The following is a 20,660-nucleotide window of genomic DNA, read 5'->3' on the forward strand; positions in this document are numbered from 1 at the left end:
CCTAGAGATCATGCTAAAGTCTAAAGACATTCAGGAGCAAATTCATTTTAATGAAACCAACTATATTTGAAATACAACTGCTAATTGAAAAATGAAACCATAAATGTATTTATGAGAAACAACACGTGTCTATAAGGCACATGTGTGTGTGAGAACTATAGTTTGAATTTGAAAACAATACGCTGTCAGACCAAGTGTGTGTGTTTGATTCTTCTATGGGAATGTCTGAGTTCATGTGGTAGAGGGGGGGTGGAGGGGGAGGGAGACCTGTGTGTGTTGTTGAGATATATTTGATCCTAAAAAAAAGCAACCTGCAGCTTTTAAGTGACGCACACAACAGCCAAGATTCTCTGCCGGGCCATATTTGACCCATAACACCGTAAATATCTCTTTATATTTTGGGGATGTTTAAAATTTAATATAGTGGTGTAAAATAAGTTTCAAAATACTTGTGTCTGAGGATTAGATGAAGCCTCGGTCCAGTGCGAAACAGCAAATGGTACTTATTGCATACTCAAACTTCAAAATGTGTTTATTTTGACCCTAACACAAAGTAATGGTGACGTGACCCAAAGTTACCTTATATTTGTTGTGTTTCTCCAGCAGACCCCTGACATAATCTCTGGAAATGGAGGCGGAGCTGACGGGATGATCCCACATGTGGTAGACCCTCTGCTCCACGACCTGCAGTTCCACACAAAACAGTTTACATGTCTGGCATGCAGCCCCTCCTCTCGAAACGCAGCTCCCTGGTGCCTGGGAACAGCTGTCCCTCTCTATTCTGCCAACTGGATCCCAAACGGGTTTTTGCAGACTGGACTGTTAATGAGGGCTTCCAGAGATGCTGCGTTTTGCTGGGCGAGCTGGGGAAATGCGCAACGCTGCTATAAATCCCACAGACGTCACTGAGGTGACTAAAAATAATACGCTTGAAAAAAGAGATTTTGCTCCGGTCTCTTTTAAAAACCTCAGAGAGGTGAGGAGAAACTGCTGAATCACTGTCAGTGTTGCAATTCTCCTATTATCGTTACAAGATTTTCAAAATAAAAGTAGATCTAAAAGAACTTTCTAAAGTAACTACTTTGATAGTAAAACTAAAGACTTTAAAACCATCATAAAGTGAAATCAGAGCTATTTTAACAAAGATCACACAAGATGTTTTTTCTTTTCTGTGTTTTCCTCTAAAATATCAAGACTTAAGGTTTAACGGAAGCGGGGATCATGGATTAGCAGCATCAGAAGAGCTGCGGAGTTGAACCAAGGTACAAATCTTTGAAAGTGGTCAATATGTGCTGTTTTTCTTTTCAGACACACTATGTGTGTGGGTGTGTGTGTTGTAGTTACTAAGCCTCTCCTGCCAAAACTCTCCAAACTTCCATGCAGGAAACAGACCAGAGACACCAAACATTCGACATTCCTCTGATCGTTGACGAAACTGCTGAGAAACTTCCAGGACCCACATGGGATCATGGGATAGAAGTTACACAATAATGTGACTACACACACACACACACACACACACATCTCCACTAACCTTCTCAACACACACACACCAGCTGGTTACACAAGAGTTCTGTAACTGGCTCAAGGCGGGCTTGGGGGAGAGAAACCCAAAAATAACTTCAAACTCTTAATTGGAGCAGAGTAAGAAGATTGGTAAAAGAACAACTGGAGGATGGATTTTCTCCCCAGTAAAAGAGTAGATAGATTTGTTTTTTTTGTCATTGACTGGTGTGATATTCAGTTTTTATGAGCCAATCACAGAGCCTTACCTCCGGTAGTCTCTTCAGTATGCTGAACTTCAGTCTCTCGTTGGCTTTGCTGTTGTCCAAATCTGAACACAAAGACAGAGGCTCATTAATAACGAGTTGTTTTATTTTGAATGAAACTTTTTATGTCTGCTATACGGCAGTCCTCTATAAATAAACAAAATATATCATCACTTTATTTCCCATTTCACCTAGACCTACAGATGTGGGAATGCAATCAATCCACCATCAACTGCCACGTTTTCTTGTTTCACTCGGTTTACTATATTGATTAATTTAAGCCTGATGACATCATATCCTACCAAGATGGTGGCTACCAAAAAACTCATAAAAGTGGCTTTGATTCAGCTGGAGACAGCTGATATGTCATCCGGTCACATCCAATGATCTAAACCAGGGGTCTGCAACCTGCGGCAACCGTGCACCCCCCCCCCCCCACATTGGATGGGGGGGGGGGGGGCACGGGGGGGTAAAACAACGAACAGGTAGAGAAGCGGGGGCGGGGCTTAGACTCACCGCTTATGATTCCAGACAAACTAACAGCTGCTTCCTAATAAAAAATAGTTGTCGTCAATAAAATTAATATAATTTATTGGGTTTACTGTATTTAAAGAGAAAAAAATAGAAAGGAGACTGCATCAAAGTGAATTTGTTTCCATTCTCTCACTCATCTGAACTCTGGGTGTTTGACAGATGGAAAAGTCTATTCAAGGTTGTGGAAAATGGACAAAAGTTCAAAGGAAAACTCACAAGCTCATAAATAATTTAAATAAATAAATATCCTGACAGCATTTTGAATCAATTGAAGTACGGCCAAATGAACTATCGCGATGTATCGGCGAAATGATATTTTCTAATACCCCTAGTGTTGCGGCTCCCTGTGCTTTCATTTCTGAGGGAAACTGATCCAAAAGGCTCTTTGAGTGGTACAGGTTGCCGACCCCGGATCTAAACCAATAAAAGAGCAAACAGTCTGACTTTTAAAATGTGGAAACTCTGGTTGGATTTTAGTTTGTGTTCGTGTTTTGTATTATTAACCCTTTAACATCGGAGCTTTAGCTACGGAGTTTACATTCCTTTAACTACCGTTTACGCAATTAACGTAATTCCATTGTGATTTTGATGCTGAGAAAAGCGGCCTGGCGCTGATATGCAACACTTAACTGTAGTGAAGTGTTTACACTTATTCTGTCACAGAGAAAAGAGGCTATATGCCAATATGCAACGCCGCTTTTCTCTGCAACAGAATCAGCTGCTTTACGTTGATCGCGTAAACGGTGGAAGAGTTAGGGTAAAGTATGTCAAAGAAAGGGTGTTACTTGGGTGTTGTCAGTGGCATCTCCTCTGTTACAGATGTATTGCGTGCAGAAAAAAAGGCGCAAATATTGATCCACTGAGCCTTATTTATTCTGAGTTTGTGTGTTTTTCTGCTTTATTTCTGTCAGAGTGGGACCTCAGCTTTTTTGTGGATCTTTGTCTGTCTCTGATCTTTTTCAGGTGTGGTGCTGCAAGGGTGGCATCTGATTGGAGGCAGCCTTTAAATCTGAATTCATTTCATTTACTTGGGTTTGGTTTATTTTGATTATACTTGAGGTAAAGATTGATTGACAGTTTTTTTTTTACACTCTGCACAGTACTACTTTACATGCTTATTTCCTCTGTAACCTTATGCGGTCGTTGCTGTATAAACCATCTAGTAGGCTATATTGTCATATTTTATTGAGATTTCTTTATTTATACTTACTGTTTTTATACTTTGTTGGACAGTCGTGCAATACATTTCAAAACTTCTTGGTCTATGTATTGGTGTACTTTGTGTGTATGTGCCAAAAGAAATTGATAACAAACCAATGTTGAGTAGTACCACTAGGAGAAAGAAGAAACGTGTACCATCTTTTTGAAACTGACCCAGATAAACAGCGCAGAGCCTAAAGCTCTAAACATGGAAAACGGTAAAGAAAAATAAATGCAACCAGATGTTTAAAGCTTCATCAACGGACTTGACAACCACATGTCTGCTTACACAAATAGTATTCTGCTCTGAGGTCCATGTCCAGTTTGATAAAAGGAAGGCTTCCAGCTCTCAGGAGACCCAAGGGGAGGTTTGTTTTGATGCCGCTCGAACTCTGCTTCAAACATTTCTCCCGTTTTAATCAAACATGTGCGGTCACTGTACGCATGTTCAGTAGTTAAACCTCCTTCAATGATAGACAGGTTTTTCTTAACTGCACAGCAAGAGCCCAGATAACAAGAGCGCATCACGCGCTGCATGAAATACTAACCGACTTCAAGGAAGCTTCAGCGCACTTAGAGTCCATGATTGACACCAAAAGGTGAATGATGTATTTATGTTTGTCCTTTGCCATAACCATGACCACTGGCAGCTGCTCTTCACTTAGAAAACTCAGACTTTCTGTCTTTGTCTATTGTACAGTCTGGTGTATGTCTCATCTCTAAAGCAGTCAAGCTCAACTTTTATCTGCAAGTTGGAAAACATTTTAATCAAGTTAACTAACACATGGAGTGGGAACATTTTGAATGATTAATTTTCTATTAATTATTTTCTATTAGAATTCAGGCTTCCAGTAATCTGGTAACCTCTAATTTGTTTGGCTGTTTACAGAAAAAGAAAACAGATAATCATAAGTCCTTCAAGCTTAAATGGAGATGACAGACTTTTGGTTTTTACCGAAAACAATCACAAAATACAAGAAAAAGAAAAGAACAAATACACTCTAAAAACTCCGCAGTTAAAAATAAGTTAAGCTGGGTTGTTCATTTTTTTTTCTAAACATTTTTTCTGGGTTACTTTAACTCAGAAAAAAAAACAAAATAGAGTTAGGATGAAAGCACTATAAACCAAAAAGAATAGTTTTGCTCCAAAAGTGTGTGTTTACTGTGGAGATGCTTGATGTCATGTTTTCACAAACAGAACTGAAGCTAATTTACTACGTTTCCAGCAAGAATGTGGCTGTTTAAACCGCTATGGAATCTATCAACAACACTTTCAGAGTTTTCAACAATCTGGTCTTCTTGTAGTTGCTGCTTGAAAAGTCAGATCGTTTGAATCCTCAAGAAAAGTCTTAGTTGACCTGTTACAGGCAACCGTCTATCAAGTGTTATGTCTATTTTAATTGCTGCCTGAACGCAGAGCATACATTCTTTATCTACCTAAACAAACACTTTCTTCATCTTAATGTGTGTTCTTTCTTTATTGTAGGAAGTATGTTGAATATTCCATTTTAATAGACATTCAAAGTAATGGAAAATGTCCCCATTTGACTGTTTCACTTAGATTTTATTCTGCTTTCTGTTATTCTACTATCAAGTTCTTATTCGTCTTTACAACCAACAACATTTCACTGTAGTGAGCTGTTTTACATGAAGAGCTTTATTCAGATTTCTAATATATGAAAATCTGAAAGCATTTTTTAGACATAAACGTAATAAAGTCAAGCTTTTGAGGATTTTTGTAAGGCCTCAACCTTTAGTAGGATGCTTAGAGATCTATTTACTAACTAAACTGGTTCATTTCTAAAAATAAAAATAAAAAAAATGTAAGCAGTATCTTTAAAAGGGGTTTTGTGCCAAATCATGGCATTTTCCTAAACTTTCATCTAATCTTAATCTCATTTTGTATTGCTTATCCACAAAGACATGAGACAAACTGGTTTCCAACAAGCTGAGGAGTCCAGGGACCACAGATCTTCTTGGTTACTTATAGGTGAGCAATGAAATGCTGTTTTCCTGCAGGCTTTACTTCAGCAGCTGCTGCTTCGGTTGCATTACTCTCATGCTATATGTAACCCCTGGAGCTATATGTATTTATTTCTGTCAGTAGTTTTGGTGAATACAGCTATGTTCTGCTCTCACTTGCAGCTTGTGAGGGAGTGAAACATCCTTCCTAGGAATCCTTCAAAGTGAGACCAATTTACAGAATTATTACCTTTCTGTTTGATTTTAAATGAAGCTAACTCACATTAGAGCATTACAAGTTAAAAAGGGACAGTTAGCTAGCTCGCTGATGTAAACTAAACACGTGTTTGCTGTTAAATCATGGGAAGGGACTTGCATGATGAAAGAACTGAATACCTGATCTTAGTGACAAGGAACTTACATGTTTTAAATCTAAGCCTTTTTTAAGAAGCCACAAGTTTGGCTTAACTAGATAGAAAACTAGCATTAGCACTGCTATTAGCCACTGTTAATTTTACCAAGTTGGACCGAGTCCAGCTCGCTAAAGTTCAGTTTACCAAACTGGAACGACTGTGACATCATCCAAAGAAAATGGCTGACTTCCGGCTCCAACCAAATGAAGCCACTTCAATCGCCATTTTTCACAATATGGAGGTCCTCAGTAAGCAGTCAGTGGTCTGAGTCAACGTTTCTATGGCAACCACTCTCCCCAATCAGGAGTATGCTTGTTGGGAGTCCACATCTCTACAACTTGATGCTGAGCTACATGAAATCTTCATGACTTGAATCATTTTAAATAAGGAAAAAATGTATATATTTTAAAAATAGCATGACCAGGAAAATGTAAAAAAAAAAAGGTATCGGAGACTAGTTACTTTGAGAAATGACTGACGCATGAACAGCTGTTTATTTCTTAATAGAAGTCTATGGGGTTTTGATTTCATGGAACCAGCAGGTACAGTACTTCCTGTTTGGAAGGGGGGAGGGGTTACTCAGTCCAGTTCTCATATACAGTCAGTGGTAACAACCGATTATCTTAGTGGAAATAACACAAGTAAAGTTCACTCGCTTAGCTGATAAGTTTAAAGCCAATTTGGAATAAGGATTTCAACAAATGAAAGAATAAAAAATATGAATGTGTTGGTTTTTATAAGCTTTTCAACTCAACTTTGTTTTGTTTTCAATTAAAACCGTAAAATGTCTTTCACAGATCAAATTCCAAAGGATCAACAGTCGAGGAGAAAGAAGAAAAAAAAGTCAGAAAAGTCCAATGACAGCTGAGGGGTTCTACACCAAAGAGGTACATCAACAGTCAAGTACAACAAATGTAAAGAATAAAGGCCAACAGAAAAAAACATAGAAGCCATTCGCTTCTATGCTGTGACTGGTTTTGTGTTACTGCAAAGGTTTTTAGAGGCCAAGGAAACAGAAAAAAAGATTTGAACTAAAGCAATAACTGTCTAAAAAGACAAACCATTCGAGACGGCCTCATATTTTTATATTTCAAGCTTCTTTTTGCAGTGTGTGTCTGCCGCACATGTACCTGTCATGAGGCGGGACGCGAAGGTTTCAGTGAGCTGCAGAAAACCGTGATCAATGTACTGCAGGAAGGTGTTGTGAGGGAGGCAGCGGATAGCAAACACAGCAAACAGGGTGTGATAGCCTGGAGACACGAAAGAGGAAATTAAAAGAGCAGCAAATGGGATTTGTTTGTCTGGAAACAGTAAAAAAAAATGAAGTCACTTCATGAAATATTTATCTAAAAACAAAAAGTAGCTTGTTCTTTAAGGGGTTGTTGATCAAGGAAATGTAGATTCAACAATCCTACTCTGAGTTGCAGGATTTTTCCAAAGAACATGTAAGAATTTGCAAAAGCTGAACAGAATCCGGCTGACTTCCATCTCCCCTAAAATGTTTCCTGCTGAGCAGGAGGAGGCTTTTTTCCGCCTTTAGTTTTGGATTCTTTAATTCTTCCAAATACTGACAAAAAAAACCAGCAAACACATTCAAACCTTTGTCATATATTCTATTTTCCCCAAACCTCATGAGTTCGTATTTACATATGTCGGTCATACTAGTGACATAAACAAATGTGGTTCTAGCTGAGATCATCTTAAGTGTGAGACGGGGGGTGGTACCAGGTGGGAGGGGCAGGCAGAGGCCACGCGTGGACTCCAGGATCCGACACATGAAATGAAACACGGACCACTCAGCCGGGCTGCCCTGCTGCATGCTGGAACAGTCGGAAGCAAATGAACACTGAGATTAGTGTCGATGGTCTTTAACGGCTTAATGTGAAAGAAGGAGAACTTACAGGCACAGAACTCGGGAGCCCAGTTTGTATTTGGCCCAGGCGGACTCCAACATCTGACGGATGAGCTCCAACTAAACACAGAGGATTTACTTTAGTGCGTGACTGATTTTGTTTGAATGTTTTTATCTCTATTATCAAGCATTATAACATAAAAATAACACATTTTCTGCTTTAAACACTCACTCCAATCATCTTTAAAATGATTGTAAAAGCTATCCCGGTCGCCCTTCAATCACAAGTATGCCGTTTTGAACCGTTTTTAGGTTTTACATCACACCTTCAAGCTTTTTCCAACGGCATTTTTTTTTGTCTGCTCCCTCAAAACAAATTTGAATTAATATTTACCCTAGAATGCCATTTTAAGCTTAATTAGGATTTTATATGTCCATCAGAAAAATGCTACAAAAATACAAAAACATGTTTTTTTTCAAAGAAGACTTTAACTTTGAAATAAACACTTCTGCATTAGTCCCCACACTTCCCTTGAACATATTTCCCTTAATCATTTCCACTGAAGACAGCAGAATTTGCAGCAAGACCAAGAGCCAGGGATCACATCACATCTGGGCCTGGGGGTGTCTGTGTCCCTGTGGTGTGGGTTCTGGTCCTTGCCCCTGAGCGCTGGGCCTCGCCAAATTCCCAACTGTGGTGTTACAACACTTCTTGTGGACCCCCTGGGTGTCCTCCTCCTGGACGGGGACGGCTGGCCCCTGCCCTGCTCTCTCCTGGACCAACAGTGGGCCGGATGGGTGGCTGCCTGAAGCGTGGGGCGGGTCTCCCTTAGGGGGTCCTGGCTTGTACCTGGGGTTGGGGATGCCCAGAACTCCTAGGTGGCGGGGGGGTGCTCGTCTGGGGCTGTGGGCGCTGTTGGGCGCTCCCTGCGCGGCAGGGTGGCTGCTCTCCTGGTTGGGCTGGAGCTTGCACTCTCTGTCCCCCCCATGCCACCCTGCTCTCTGGCTCTGGGGGCCCCCGTGGTGGTCCTGCTGGCCCTGGCCTGGGTGGCAGATGTGATCGCCGGTGGGGGGTTGTTCTCTATCTGCTGCCGTGCGGGCGTTGGGGGATTCTGGCTGCCGCTGCTGCTATGGCGGGGGTCTTGGTGTGGGGATGGCTGGTACTCTCCCTCCTTCTTTTTACATTCCATAATCCATTTTAGAAGAATATAAACAATCACTTAAGCATAGGTGTTAGCTCACCTTTGCACTAATATTTTGCGTGATTGAATGAAATATTTCACACTAGTTGGTTTGAAGGCACAGGTATGCGTGTGGGAACAGTATTTGTATTGTGTACATGTTGACTTGTAAACATTTTTGGAGCCAACAGGTGTGTTTATACCATTTGGGGGTGTGTGTGGACAGGCCCCGCCCTTATAGACTTGTATTACATCTGAACCTCATCGTAATGAGTATAACCATCCAGCAACTTGTTGCTTTATGCTGCTTCATGGTTTTACCCCCCCCCTTCTATAATCACCCTTCTATCCTCCCTCTCTAACATCCCGCTCTCCTCTTCCCTCCTTTCCTTTTCCGTCCGTTCCAACACAAAAGATTTTAAAATATGATTAAAATGAATAAAGTTTGGCCTCAATTACAAAAGGGGTTTATTCAGACATACTTCTGGTTATGCAGAATATTCAGAACCCCTGCTGTTAAAGTAAAATATGTCCAACACAAGAGGCCTTCAGCTCTCATCTGTTTGCCCAGCTGTTGGACAGGACAAGTTAAAAAAAAAAAGAAATTTGCGTCATGATGTGAGCAAACATGTCAGCGTTCACACCGTACGCCTAGATATGCGCCAAGTTTTTTCCACTGGCGGTCGTCGGGTCAGTTTCTGAACAATAACCGGACGATGAGCTGCTGCTCCACATCCTGTGCAGCAGCGGGAAGCCTCCAGCAGAATCCCCCTTTGACCTCAAGGCAGCAAATTCAATTAGTTTCATTTGTGTAACAGCGAACTGAAAAAAATCCTTTTCATCTTTTTTTCCGGTTACTGACAAGGGATCAAACTTACTAACAACACAACATTAAAGTCGGTAAAATTCTTTTTTTTTTTTTACCCAAGATATTTTGACTTTTCTTACAAATTTGAACTTAAAATATTACAAATATTTGGGTTTTTTATTATTTTCCACTTTGTTTTTTAAATTTCCACTAAATGTTATCAAGGCTGTGATTTTCTTTAAATGAAACACTCAAGGTTCTGCTTTTTTTAAGGTTGTTTTTACTAAAAACAAACAAAATATGTCCTTGATTTGCGGATTCTAGACCATAAATAATTTCAAATGTTTTTTTTGATGTTTTTACAGTCTCTGGGTTGCATTTTGCAATAATTTTAGGTTTTGCTTTTGCATTCCTCTGCTTTTTTTTTGCACATGAAATATTAATTACTACCAAAACAAATCTGCTTTTAGCACAGCTCCTTGCTACTCATTGACTATAATTTGTGCTTAATCAAACTTATTTCCAGTTACTATCATACATTATTCAATTCAACTTTATTTATATAGTCCAATATTACAACATTAGTCGTCTCAATGGGCTTCAAACTGGTAGTTTATGTAATAAAAATGAATCATAAAGAACATGAAGTTATATTTTTCAATAGGTAATGGCTAAACTAAACTACACAGACTAAACTAAACTGGGCATCCCTCTTATTCCGTAAGGTAAAAAAACAACAAAAAATTGGATTTCAGAAAAAAAAGAAGAAAGAAAGAAACCTCAGACCAGAATTTCCTTTTATGTGCCAATATCTGTTTGTCATTTGCCAATAGGTGAAGATGTCTCCCGAAGGTTTCGGCCGACAGCTTTTTATGTGAATTCCGATTTGAATTTTGGTCTGTTGAGAATTGCACAGTTTATGCGTATTTTATGTAGTTTTTATGTTATTATTATGTAAATCTCACACAATTGTTTGTGATTTTTGCAAGATCCGTACGCACATTTGTGGCTTTCCACCAGCGCTCCACGTAAGTTCACTCATGTGCCACCCATGTATAACTTTAATGTTGCATATATGCCGCACATATCAACATCAAATCATGTAATTGACGCACGTATCACTGTTGAACTCCATATAAATATATATATTTTTTTACTTCTTCCGTGGTTTTAATGTGGTTCATTCGTGATACATCTGTGATAATGTCACCTAAAGACCACAACTTTACTTATACTTACTTTTTCCACGTACATTCATGTATGCAATATGTATGTGTACGTGGTGGCTCGGCGACATGACCTTTAAGTTTAGGGTTTGAATATCTACACTAGATCATAAAAACATGGTTTATAGTAAATAATATACTGAGAAAAAAACATTTTCTTTACCAAAGATGGGGTATAATTCAGATCAAAACAGATTGGTAACTTTGTTTCCTTTTTAAAAACAAACTTTAATCTTTTGAGAAAACATAACCACCTAATAAAAAAAAGTGTTTTAAACTGAATTTATATAATTTACATTCCTTATAAATTATTTAATATTTAAGCACTTTAAAATATGACAAATCATGGTTTTAGATTAATATTTAATTAACAATGTGAATTATTTAAAGTTTCTCCAAAATCCAAAATGGTATGCTGATGCAATATTGTAAGATCCAAACACAAATTGTAAAGTTTCTATTTTTTGTGCTTCGAAACTGACAAAATGATGAAACTGAAAGATTCTCTGCAATCCTTCTGCAACTTTCCCCAAAGCTCAAATCTGCACTCAGCAATTAGTCCTAATGAGCCTATAACGAATAAACGGCGTGAAGCTCCTGCTAACAAACCTGCAGTGACCATGGGGACAGAACAACTTCCTGGTTAAAAAACATGAATTGAATACTTTTTAGTTCTGAGAAAACTTATAAAATCCAAAATCCATTATTATCCAGCTGTTTTTTTAGCCTTTTTACATTCTACAAATGAATGTGTAACAGTTGTTTGAATCAGTGAGGCAAGAGGTAAATATCTGTGACAATAATGTGGAGTGGAGTTGTAATCCATCATAGCAGAACTTTGTTGCCTTTTAAAAGCTGTAATCTATTTCATCCCTGACTTCTCCCCTGTGTGGCTGAAACCATTAGTCTCAATAAGAGCCAGAGGAAGGAGGAGACGCTCTGTATTTGCAGACGGGAGAAGCATCTCCTGAATTTAACAGCCTGAAGCCGCATGGTGCCAAGGTTTAACTTTTGTTGCAACTAAAGAGGTTTTATACATCGCAAACAGACTGTTTTTCAATCTGAAGGCATACTGTTGAAATGTTTCCAAACAAAAGGTTTTATTCCACCTGTTTGAGTTCTGCACGTTAGAAAAGCACAATGTGCTTCCTTACGACTAACCCTGGAGTTACACTAGCATTTCTGTAGCGTTGAGTACGTCTCATGACAGTCAGTTAGTTTACATTGTCTCTGTTGCTTCTCTGGTCCACCCCCCTCCTCCTGGTTTGTCCTGCGGTTCACTTGAAGCTCATACGGCCAAAAGAGACGTCATAAAAATGGAACGTACCATTGTTGTGCGTGTGGTAGATGCATCGCGAAGTGTCTGTGATGCTACATCCACATCGGGCTCAGAAACATACATTCAAGTACCCACTTCCACTGAAAGGTCTGTGCAAACGCACATATATGCCCGTTTAGAGCCTCAGCATACAAAACTCTTGTGTCGCTACACAAGTTTAAATTAATTAATTAAGACCAAAACCATTATTCAGGTATTTGCAGGTTATTTTTTAGCCATGTGACTCCTCTGGTTCATCACAAAAACTCAGTCAGCTCAAGACGCTCGTATGAGACTTTTGCGTTTGAAGGAGGTGCTGCCGGGGAGGAGGGGAGCGGAGATGAAGAGCACACCAGTGTAGGTACCGTAACCATTCGGTCTGCAAAAAACATTCGGGGTCCTTTCGACTGAGGATAACGTCACACTACTACGGTAACTCCACTTGGACAAACTACGTAGCGTGGAGAACTGCTCAGGCTCTACATATTTTCATTTCACGTTTCCTATTGTAACCTAAAGTTCTTTTCCTTCATAAGTTGTGTCTGACATTATTGCTTGTAGTGTTTATAGAGAGATATTACTACAACCCACTTTGTAAAAAGATCTGTGGCTGTTAGAATGAACCGGCTGCTCCACACAAGCGGACCATGTCTCTGATCAGAGCAGCTGGAGTCTCGTAGCTTCGCGTTGGCAGGCAGGGAAGGTGCTTTGTTATAGTGTGCGGTCCAGAGAAGAGTTTTGACCGCAGTCCATTCATCTGCAAATAAACGTAATACTAATCGTAATAACAAAAGCACGTTTAGAAGATAATCTCGCTCTGTGTCGGAGCTCTGTTTGTTTACAACGGACCGCATAATATCTTCTTCTATGATAGTATAGTAATTTGTCCAGACCAATCACTATCAGACACGTCATCGGACCAACGGACAGCCAATCACATAATGTGAGGTCAGAATTAGTCGAAGGACCCTGAACGGTTGTTGCAGGCCGAATGGTTATGGTACCTACACCAGCCCGTCGGCTTCCTTGCCGGCTGCTAGAGATTAATTTTACAGCTGTTCCACTGGTTCTTGAATCGCTACGAACCAAAGTTTGTGCCCCTGCACTGAGAAATGGCATCAGCTGACTCTGAAGCGGCTGGAAAATATATTCTTAGAATCTTAGGAAGATAATGGTGGAGAATAATTATCATCCGGATGAATGAATGATGGATGGAACCGGCCTCTTCTATAAAAAGAAGATGCCCTCTTCTCCTCTGATGGAGGAGGAAGCCTGGGCTCCTGGTTTTAAGGCACAGAGTGACACTCCTAATGTGGGTTATAAAGTACGACACGGTACAATCTATTGCTCTGAATTAAAAAAAATATTGAGTAATATACCAATGTTCTTTAATAAATATTTTACAAAGCATCAGACATTTTTCAGAAAGAATTTTGATGAGTTTGTGCAGATTCTGCGGATGTCTCTGGACCCTAACCCCCTCAAACACAGCAGGAAAACTGTATACCTAAAGTTGTGCAGGAACTCTGGAGTCGCTCAGCTGCACTTAAAATAAAACAACCCCTAACACAGATTCTCATGGGTCCGTGTGTCTCACAGAGTTCCACTCAGATGAATAAATCCAATAATCACCTTGCGTGCGTGCGCTGGAGCAAAGCCGAAGCCATTACAGCCGCTCTTATTTCCCCCTCTTTCCGGCTGAGTCTGAAGGTGCAGGTTAAGACTGCAGCGGCATCGACCGATCCGAGCGCGAGCGCCGAGGGCTTTCTCTGATCGTTTTAACTCCGGCATTTGTAAGCCCTCAAATGCGGTGCCGGTCGGCTTTTTCTTCAATTCCAGCCCTGCCCTTGACCTGATTCAGAACTGTTTGGATGTTTATGCTGGTGCCTCTCAAGGCCTCTGATGTATAAGAGAGCAGCTTTGCAGGTCCCAACTGTGTTAAACAATTGACCTGTTGTTTGGTAGGGTAATACAATAAATACTTTGTGTCAAAATGTTAGCAAAGCTCCAAAATATTTATACAAAACGAATAATGAACCTATTATATTTGGTAGAATGAATATAAATGACAGCTATTGTTTGATATTAAAGAGTTTTGAATATTTTATCTTCTTCTGTTGTAGTTTTTTTTATGTTTAGTACTAAAATAATAAAAATTGTGTTTGGTAGAACCTTTTTTTGTTTCCCTGATGCAGTTTGATTATAAATTCTAATATTTATTATTAACTTTTAGACTTTTAGACTAACTATAGTCTATGGGAAAAACACTCAAAATGTGAAACTTTTTCTAACAGAACAAGTACTCTACTGAATGATTTGAGCCTCTTTAAAAACACAAACATCCCATATGCAGCCCGTTTAAAGGACCTACATCATGCAAAATAGGTTTTTAGAGCTTTTAATTGTGTTATAATGTCCATTCCTCACAAAAAAGAATCCCAAACGCAGTATTTTGAGAATTCCTCAGAAATAGTGAAGACCGATTTTGAAGGCTTGCTGTCCCGCATTAACCCAAGAAGGTAAAAATAAATATAAGAGGAAAATCAGGGGAACTTTTTTACTTTTGCCTCAATGAAAATCAAATCGCGCCATAGGATCTCAGATCGCATCTTTACCAGTGACTTAACATTGAAACTGCTGTGCGAATCGCGTTCGGTGTAAACACAGCTTTAGGAGCCTTCAAACTCTTCCATCATCATTGGGAAGCTGCTTGGGAACAAATGTTGGAATTAGTTCTAGATTATGAACGGCATAAGCGTGGCTAGCTTGCAGAAGTGACGTTCCCCTGTTGCTCCTACTTTTTTTATCGGAATATTGTGAAAATTTAAAACATAAATTGTTGGCTCAAGCTGAACGAAAGGATATGACATAGAATATGAACATGTTAGAAATGTGGGCCTGATCAACAAAAAACCTCTGTTGCCAAGGAAATCAAAAGTTTCCTTTTGGGGATTCTTCTAAACATGAGAGAGACTAGTTCATCACTCCCAGACCTTTAAAAACAATGGTTGCTATGGAGCTCAAACCAACAGAAAAGCCGCCATTATGGGAAAAACTTGAAAGTGAGTAGTGTTTAGCAGCTGCTTAGCCAGTGAGGGTGGGGTCAAAGGAGGCCGGGGGGGGGGGGGGGGGGGGGCCTTACAACACTGCTTGCAGCTTTAATTTCAGTTTGATTTTTATTGGGTGTGAGCCCTGATGCTTGAAGGTTCAGAGAAATCTGACATTTTTGTGTATGTTTGCCAAAAAAACACACACAAAAAAAGGAATCAGAAGCTGAATGTACAGAGTTTGTTACATGAACTGCTGCACTAGTGGCATTCATGGCTCCTGTAATGGTTTCCATAAAGTGCACAAAAAGTTCATTCAAATGCAAACCCTTTATTGCTTTCTGAAGTGTCAAACTCCTTTTTTAAAGTGTCAAATTATGTGAATAATTTTCTCAGGAAGGAAAATTAAGCAAAAATGAGCTAACTGTCTTTGAAATGTAAAAAATTTGTTCATTTGCAGTATACTAACCAGTTTGGCTACATAGTTGATAACCAGCGAGTCAATCTTCTTCTTCCCCAGTCGAGGCAGGTGTCTGTTGATGTGCTCTCGAAGTTTGTCAACCGTCTGTGAAGGGGAAACATGAAGTCATTGCTTTTTTTTCCCAGAATGCTTGAGTGTTTTCTGTGCTTTAAGCAAATTCTGGCAAAGAAATCAGCGGGGTGAAGTAAAGTTCGCATAAATCTTCCCCGAGATGACATTATTTCGAAAGTTCGAAAGGTGATGAAGTGCTAAACGATGATGAGGGTGATGTGAGGAGACGAAGAAGAAGCGAGGAAGGAAAGAAAGTGACAAGAGACCAGTCATTCCAAGAATAGCTTATAGACTGCGAGCGTCTGCGCTGAACTCCATTAAATCTCCCTTTTTAAAAAGTGTGCTGAGTGTGCGCGTGGGGGGTGGGGGGCAAGAGATATGAAATTGTCCATCAAACCAACAAAAAAAAGGAGACACCCTCCCAAAAAGGAAAGGAAATCCCTGTTTTAAAAAAAAAAGTGTTGAGTCATCTGAAGCGTAACGGGAACTTCACTTTAACAGATGACTAAGGAAGGAAATAATCTGTTGTCAGCATTTCGCTCCGGACTTTTAGTGGTCCATAAATCAACCTGCGTTAAATGAGAAGTTCACAAGCAGCAGCTGTTTAACTGTTGTATATCAAACCATGCTTGGCACCTCAATTGTGCGATTGTAGAGGTGATTGCTTTCCCAATAAAACCACTTTCTCCTCCATGTGTCTCCACGTCACTTCATCCCTAATAAAGAGAGACAGAATAAAGCAGCAGGTCTGTTTCCCTGAAGCTTTAATTCTGTTTTTGTCTTTCTGGGATCCATATGACAGATTTTAGTGCAGCTTTTATTTCCCAGCTTGTCAAATTTAGCTTCAACTTTGATTTCAGAAATCATTTTTGCTTCCAGAAACTCTTCTCTGCTAGCTTTGGGGATATATGTAAAACCGTTGAGCGACGATGTAAGAACTGGTGTCCCCCCTCCCTCCATCAAAGCCTTCTGCTTTTATCATTAGAATGTTTTAATCAAATAAGGGTAAAAAAAAATATAACTGCTCTGACTAAAAAAATAGTTAAAAATGAAAATGTTTTGGGTGTTTTTTACATGTTGTGGCATTCTTTTTTTCTTTTGAAAATTTAAAAAAATGAAGCTTTAAACTATCTTTCTATGTATTTCTTTGTTGAAATCGCAAATCAGAAGCAGATGTAAAAAAAAAGGAAGTTTGAAAAAGATCGTATTTGTGAGGCAGGGAATACACCGGCCGGGCCACATGCTCCGTGCTATGAACTTTAAGCGATTGGGAGGGAAAATGGGGGCGGGGTTGCTCTATGCCAACGGTTCCGCCCACAACTTAGAGGCATATTTTTAATATGTCCTAGAAAACAACTGTTTTTAAAAAAATCTATTTTGGCTAAAATGGCATTATCATAATTAAAAGGCCACTGGGAAAGCTTTTACAACAGATCAAATGATGATCAGAGTGGGTCTTTAATATTCATAATGAAGGAAATGTGGAGAAATCACTCAATTCTCTCAAATAAATGCATAGGAATGACTTGCATTTCCTCTAAAATGCTCATGAGCAAAAATCTAGACAAGTAGAACCCTGTTACCTCGCAGGAACATCATCAGGTCTTTCATCCAGCTGCTCTTCTCTCTTTATGGTTTAAAAAAAAAAAGCTTCGGCAGAAATCTACCGAGGAATCCTTAATATAAGCGACATTTCTATTTGCATGATATTAAAAAAAATGGATCACTTGAGAAAATTAGTCATGTAGGCCATAAGAGTCCAATCAGACATTCAAACCTTGTCATATCTTAAGAATACTTACAGTAATGAAACAAGATTTTCTATTTTTAACACCGACAGAATCAGTTTTCGCTGAAGATATACAGATATGTAAGGTTTACTCATGGATAAAAGGTGTTTTTCCCACATTTTGGTATCAAAGGCAGCACTTTAGCTGTCATCTGTGCCTCCGCGGTGGGCATTTTTTTCATTTTATTCTGTCATCCTGTGGCAGCTTTCTGCCTATTTGCATGCAAATGCTTCCGTGATATGAGAATTTCCCATTTCTGACATATATTCAAAGGAAAAATGTCTGATTCATCTTTCCATGTTGCTTGGGATTGATGTGAGGTGCAGAAAAAGTCGTGCCCTTATGACACATTTCCATAAAAAATCTCTTTCTTTAAAACTGTTTTCTGACATTTTTAGGTAGGTATTAGTCTCTAACTGAGGAAAAAAATGGAATAACCCTGAGCGTCTTGTGGCAGGTTCTCTCACCAGGCCTATGAGCAGCCTTTGCTGATGGTCTTCCTCCTGAAAAAGTGGCACCAGCTTCTTCTCTACAAAAGAAAAACATGAGAAGAAATGTTTGAGGCTGTGAAAACAGCGGGAGGCCATACGACTGTCACTGCATTGACGTCACTAAACTCGTTATTGGTAAACATTTAGATGATAAACATCTTCTGACTTGTTTACTGCTTTAATTCAAATCAAAAAAGGCGGAAACCCTACTGTGCGACTCTGACATTTGAGTCAGTCCAGAACGCGGTGAACTCTTTAGTTTCTGAACCAGGAATCACGTAGAAATATGAAGACTAAGTTGAAGAGAAGACCTGCCTGTCAGCAGCTTCAAGTCAGACAGCGAGACGTCGTTGTGAGATGCACGAGTCCCACGGCCCTCAAGACAACGCATCCGTCTACCCAATGTGTTTTTCTAAATCTGTGCTGACAGCAGCTCTGTGGATTTGGAGCGGGAGTCGGCCGAGTTAAAGACGTTTAGTTTGATGTTGAGCGTGACGAGGAAGCGGCGGGATTAGAGATGTGCGAGCAGGTTGAACCGATCTGTGAATGAAGGATGCCGGGCTTCACCGGGAGAGGTTTGCTGATTGTGCAAGTGGAAAAGGGGAGAAAAAAAAGGGGAGATGAAAGCAGCGATGGGCTTCAGATTCAGCAACTAAAGGAGCAAGATGATGGTTTTTACAAACCAACCACAGTGCTAAATCGACTGTTTATATGACTGATAAGCAGGTCAGAAAGTTATGTGAGGAGAAAAAAAGACCAAAAATCTGAGAGCTGTGGTTACTCAACAGTAAAAACTATGAAGCCTTTTGGACAGTTTGTGTCAAATCAACTGTTTGGTTGAAATAAATAATGAAATATAATTGAAATAAAGAAACATTGTAAATAAAAACACAGACAAATTCGAGCTACGATTGTGTTTTTTTGTGTATGATTCTTCGTCACATGCATGCATGTATGATGGGTTGACTCATATGGGCGCTGCAGGATTTTGGGTAAATCGCGCCCTTGGAGGGTTGTAGACAGGGTATGACAGTTTTGTAGTTCATAGGACCACCTGACGGGACGTCATGAAAATGGAACGTACGATTGTCGTGCGTGTGGTAAAAGTGTCGTCAAGTATTTGTAGGGTTAATATAAGTTACGCCCACTTATGGCCAACAGATGATGCTGTTGGGCAGTTCCCTTCTGCCACACTCTAGTCGTCCATAAAGTGCACAGAGACGCAAATGCTGCACGCACATGGTGTGCACGTGATACGTAAGAGCCCATAGGAGACCTGTGGGACGTCCACACAAACTACACTCTGATTACAGGGGCCTTCACGTATTACTGGGGCAGTACTAACCGGCACAGGATTTAGGGGGGTTGAAAACACGAAAAATCCACAGTACGCCTGTTTGTCCAGTTTCTGGATTTCTAAAAGTTGGGATGCTCACTAACTTGTATACATCTGCCCTACTTTACCCTTATTTACCCTTGCGTGTTGTATAAGTGTTCACTATGACCCATTGCCTGCAGCATATTCGCAGAAAAAAAGCGTTTGCTCTACAAGTCCACAGAGGGGTCTGTGACTGACATTTTGTGTGGGCGGCTGTCTGAATCCCTCACACAGGTTTGCCCATTTTCTGCCCACAGACTTCTCACATCCGCCCATAAGGGCAGTTGTGTCTAAAACCTGAAGATGGTTTTAGCTAAATGCTAAGTGAAATTGCAAAACATGTGTGTTAAAATCTCAAGTAGAATTAGGAGTAAAAATTGACAAAATAACAGATTCTGGTATAATATTGCCTCTTGTGCTTTGGGTTCTGTGTTTTTTCCTTTGATTTCTTCAGTGCAGGTTGGCTGTGACTTCTCCTGGATGCCCCGCCCCCTCCTGGTATCATCTGGAGATGGTCACAGCTGCCTGGAATCATTTCATTAGTCCTTCTATTTAATGAGGTGTCTCACCATCTATGTGTCTTTTGTGTTTTCCAGTTATCCTGCCAGTATTGTGCTGAGTCAATGTTCTTTGTTATTTTCTGACTTTTCTTCCTATGCTTGTGGTAAGTTTTGGTTTTTCAAAACCTTGTTTTCCACTACTGGCCAACCTCAACATTCTCCCACTGATTTACCTCTTTGACAAGATTAGAAGGGTCTGAAATGTTCATAGTTCAAATCTGAAAGACTTGTGTATTACTTTGTAGGATTTTAATTTTTTTTGATTAATTTTTTAAAGCATTTATTTGTATAATGGAGCAGGAAAATGAGTATTAAGCTCCTACAAACCAGGAAGAATTCTGTCCCTCACAGACCTGTTCCCACTTCTTAAGATGCTCTTTTATTCTCTTGTCAAATATGTAAAAGTCACCCATCTGAACTGGTTATCTGTATAAAAGACACCTGTCCACACCCATAGACAGTCAGACTGCAGCCTCTCCACCATGACCAAAGAGATGTCAAAGGACACCAGGGACAAGGCCGCAATGAACCAATGTACGAAAAGCAATCAACTTGAGGAGAAGAGATCCACTGTGGGTGCAATTACTAGAAAATGGTAG

At 39.8% G+C, this 20,660-nt stretch overlaps 1 protein-coding gene and 1 long non-coding RNA gene across 7 annotated transcripts in view; one reads left to right on the forward strand and one right to left on the reverse strand.

The window, feature by feature from the left end:
• The window catches only part of gsap (gamma-secretase activating protein), a 41,276-nt gene that overhangs the window by 5,901 nt on the left and 14,715 nt on the right, over positions 1-20,660 (reverse strand). For all 3 annotated transcript variants that reach the window (XM_078942146.1, XM_023952487.2, XM_078942147.1), the window contains 7 exons: positions 18,100-18,161; positions 15,780-15,875; positions 7,780-7,850; positions 7,604-7,698; positions 7,009-7,128; positions 1,773-1,834; positions 580-684 (listed from right to left, as the gene is read on the reverse strand). In XM_078942146.1, coding sequence (XP_078798272.1) covers positions 580-684; positions 1,773-1,834; positions 7,009-7,128; positions 7,604-7,698; positions 7,780-7,850; positions 15,780-15,875; positions 18,100-18,161 — 611 coding nt within the window. The remainder of the gene's footprint in view (positions 1-579; positions 685-1,772; positions 1,835-7,008; positions 7,129-7,603; positions 7,699-7,779; positions 7,851-15,779; positions 15,876-18,099; positions 18,162-20,660) is intronic.
• Positions 722-20,091, forward strand: LOC110017613 (uncharacterized). Of its 4 annotated transcripts, XR_013653777.1 has the most exons (7): positions 722-910; positions 1,195-1,262; positions 1,384-1,492; positions 5,425-5,493; positions 5,649-5,689; positions 6,676-6,765; positions 19,956-20,091. It is a non-coding gene; the product is annotated as an uncharacterized LOC110017613 (long non-coding RNA). The 4 variants fall into 4 exon arrangements; XR_013653775.1 differs by lacking the exon at positions 19,956-20,091 and having other exon boundaries at positions 6,676-7,015; XR_013653776.1 differs by lacking the exon at positions 19,956-20,091 and having other exon boundaries at positions 839-976; positions 6,676-7,015.

The sequence above is a fragment of the Oryzias latipes genome, chromosome 23, assembly GCF_053564925.1.
Source record: "Oryzias latipes strain Hd-rR chromosome 23, Olatipes_Hd-rR_3.1".
Classification (NCBI taxonomy): Eukaryota; Metazoa; Chordata; class Actinopteri; order Beloniformes; family Adrianichthyidae; genus Oryzias; species Oryzias latipes.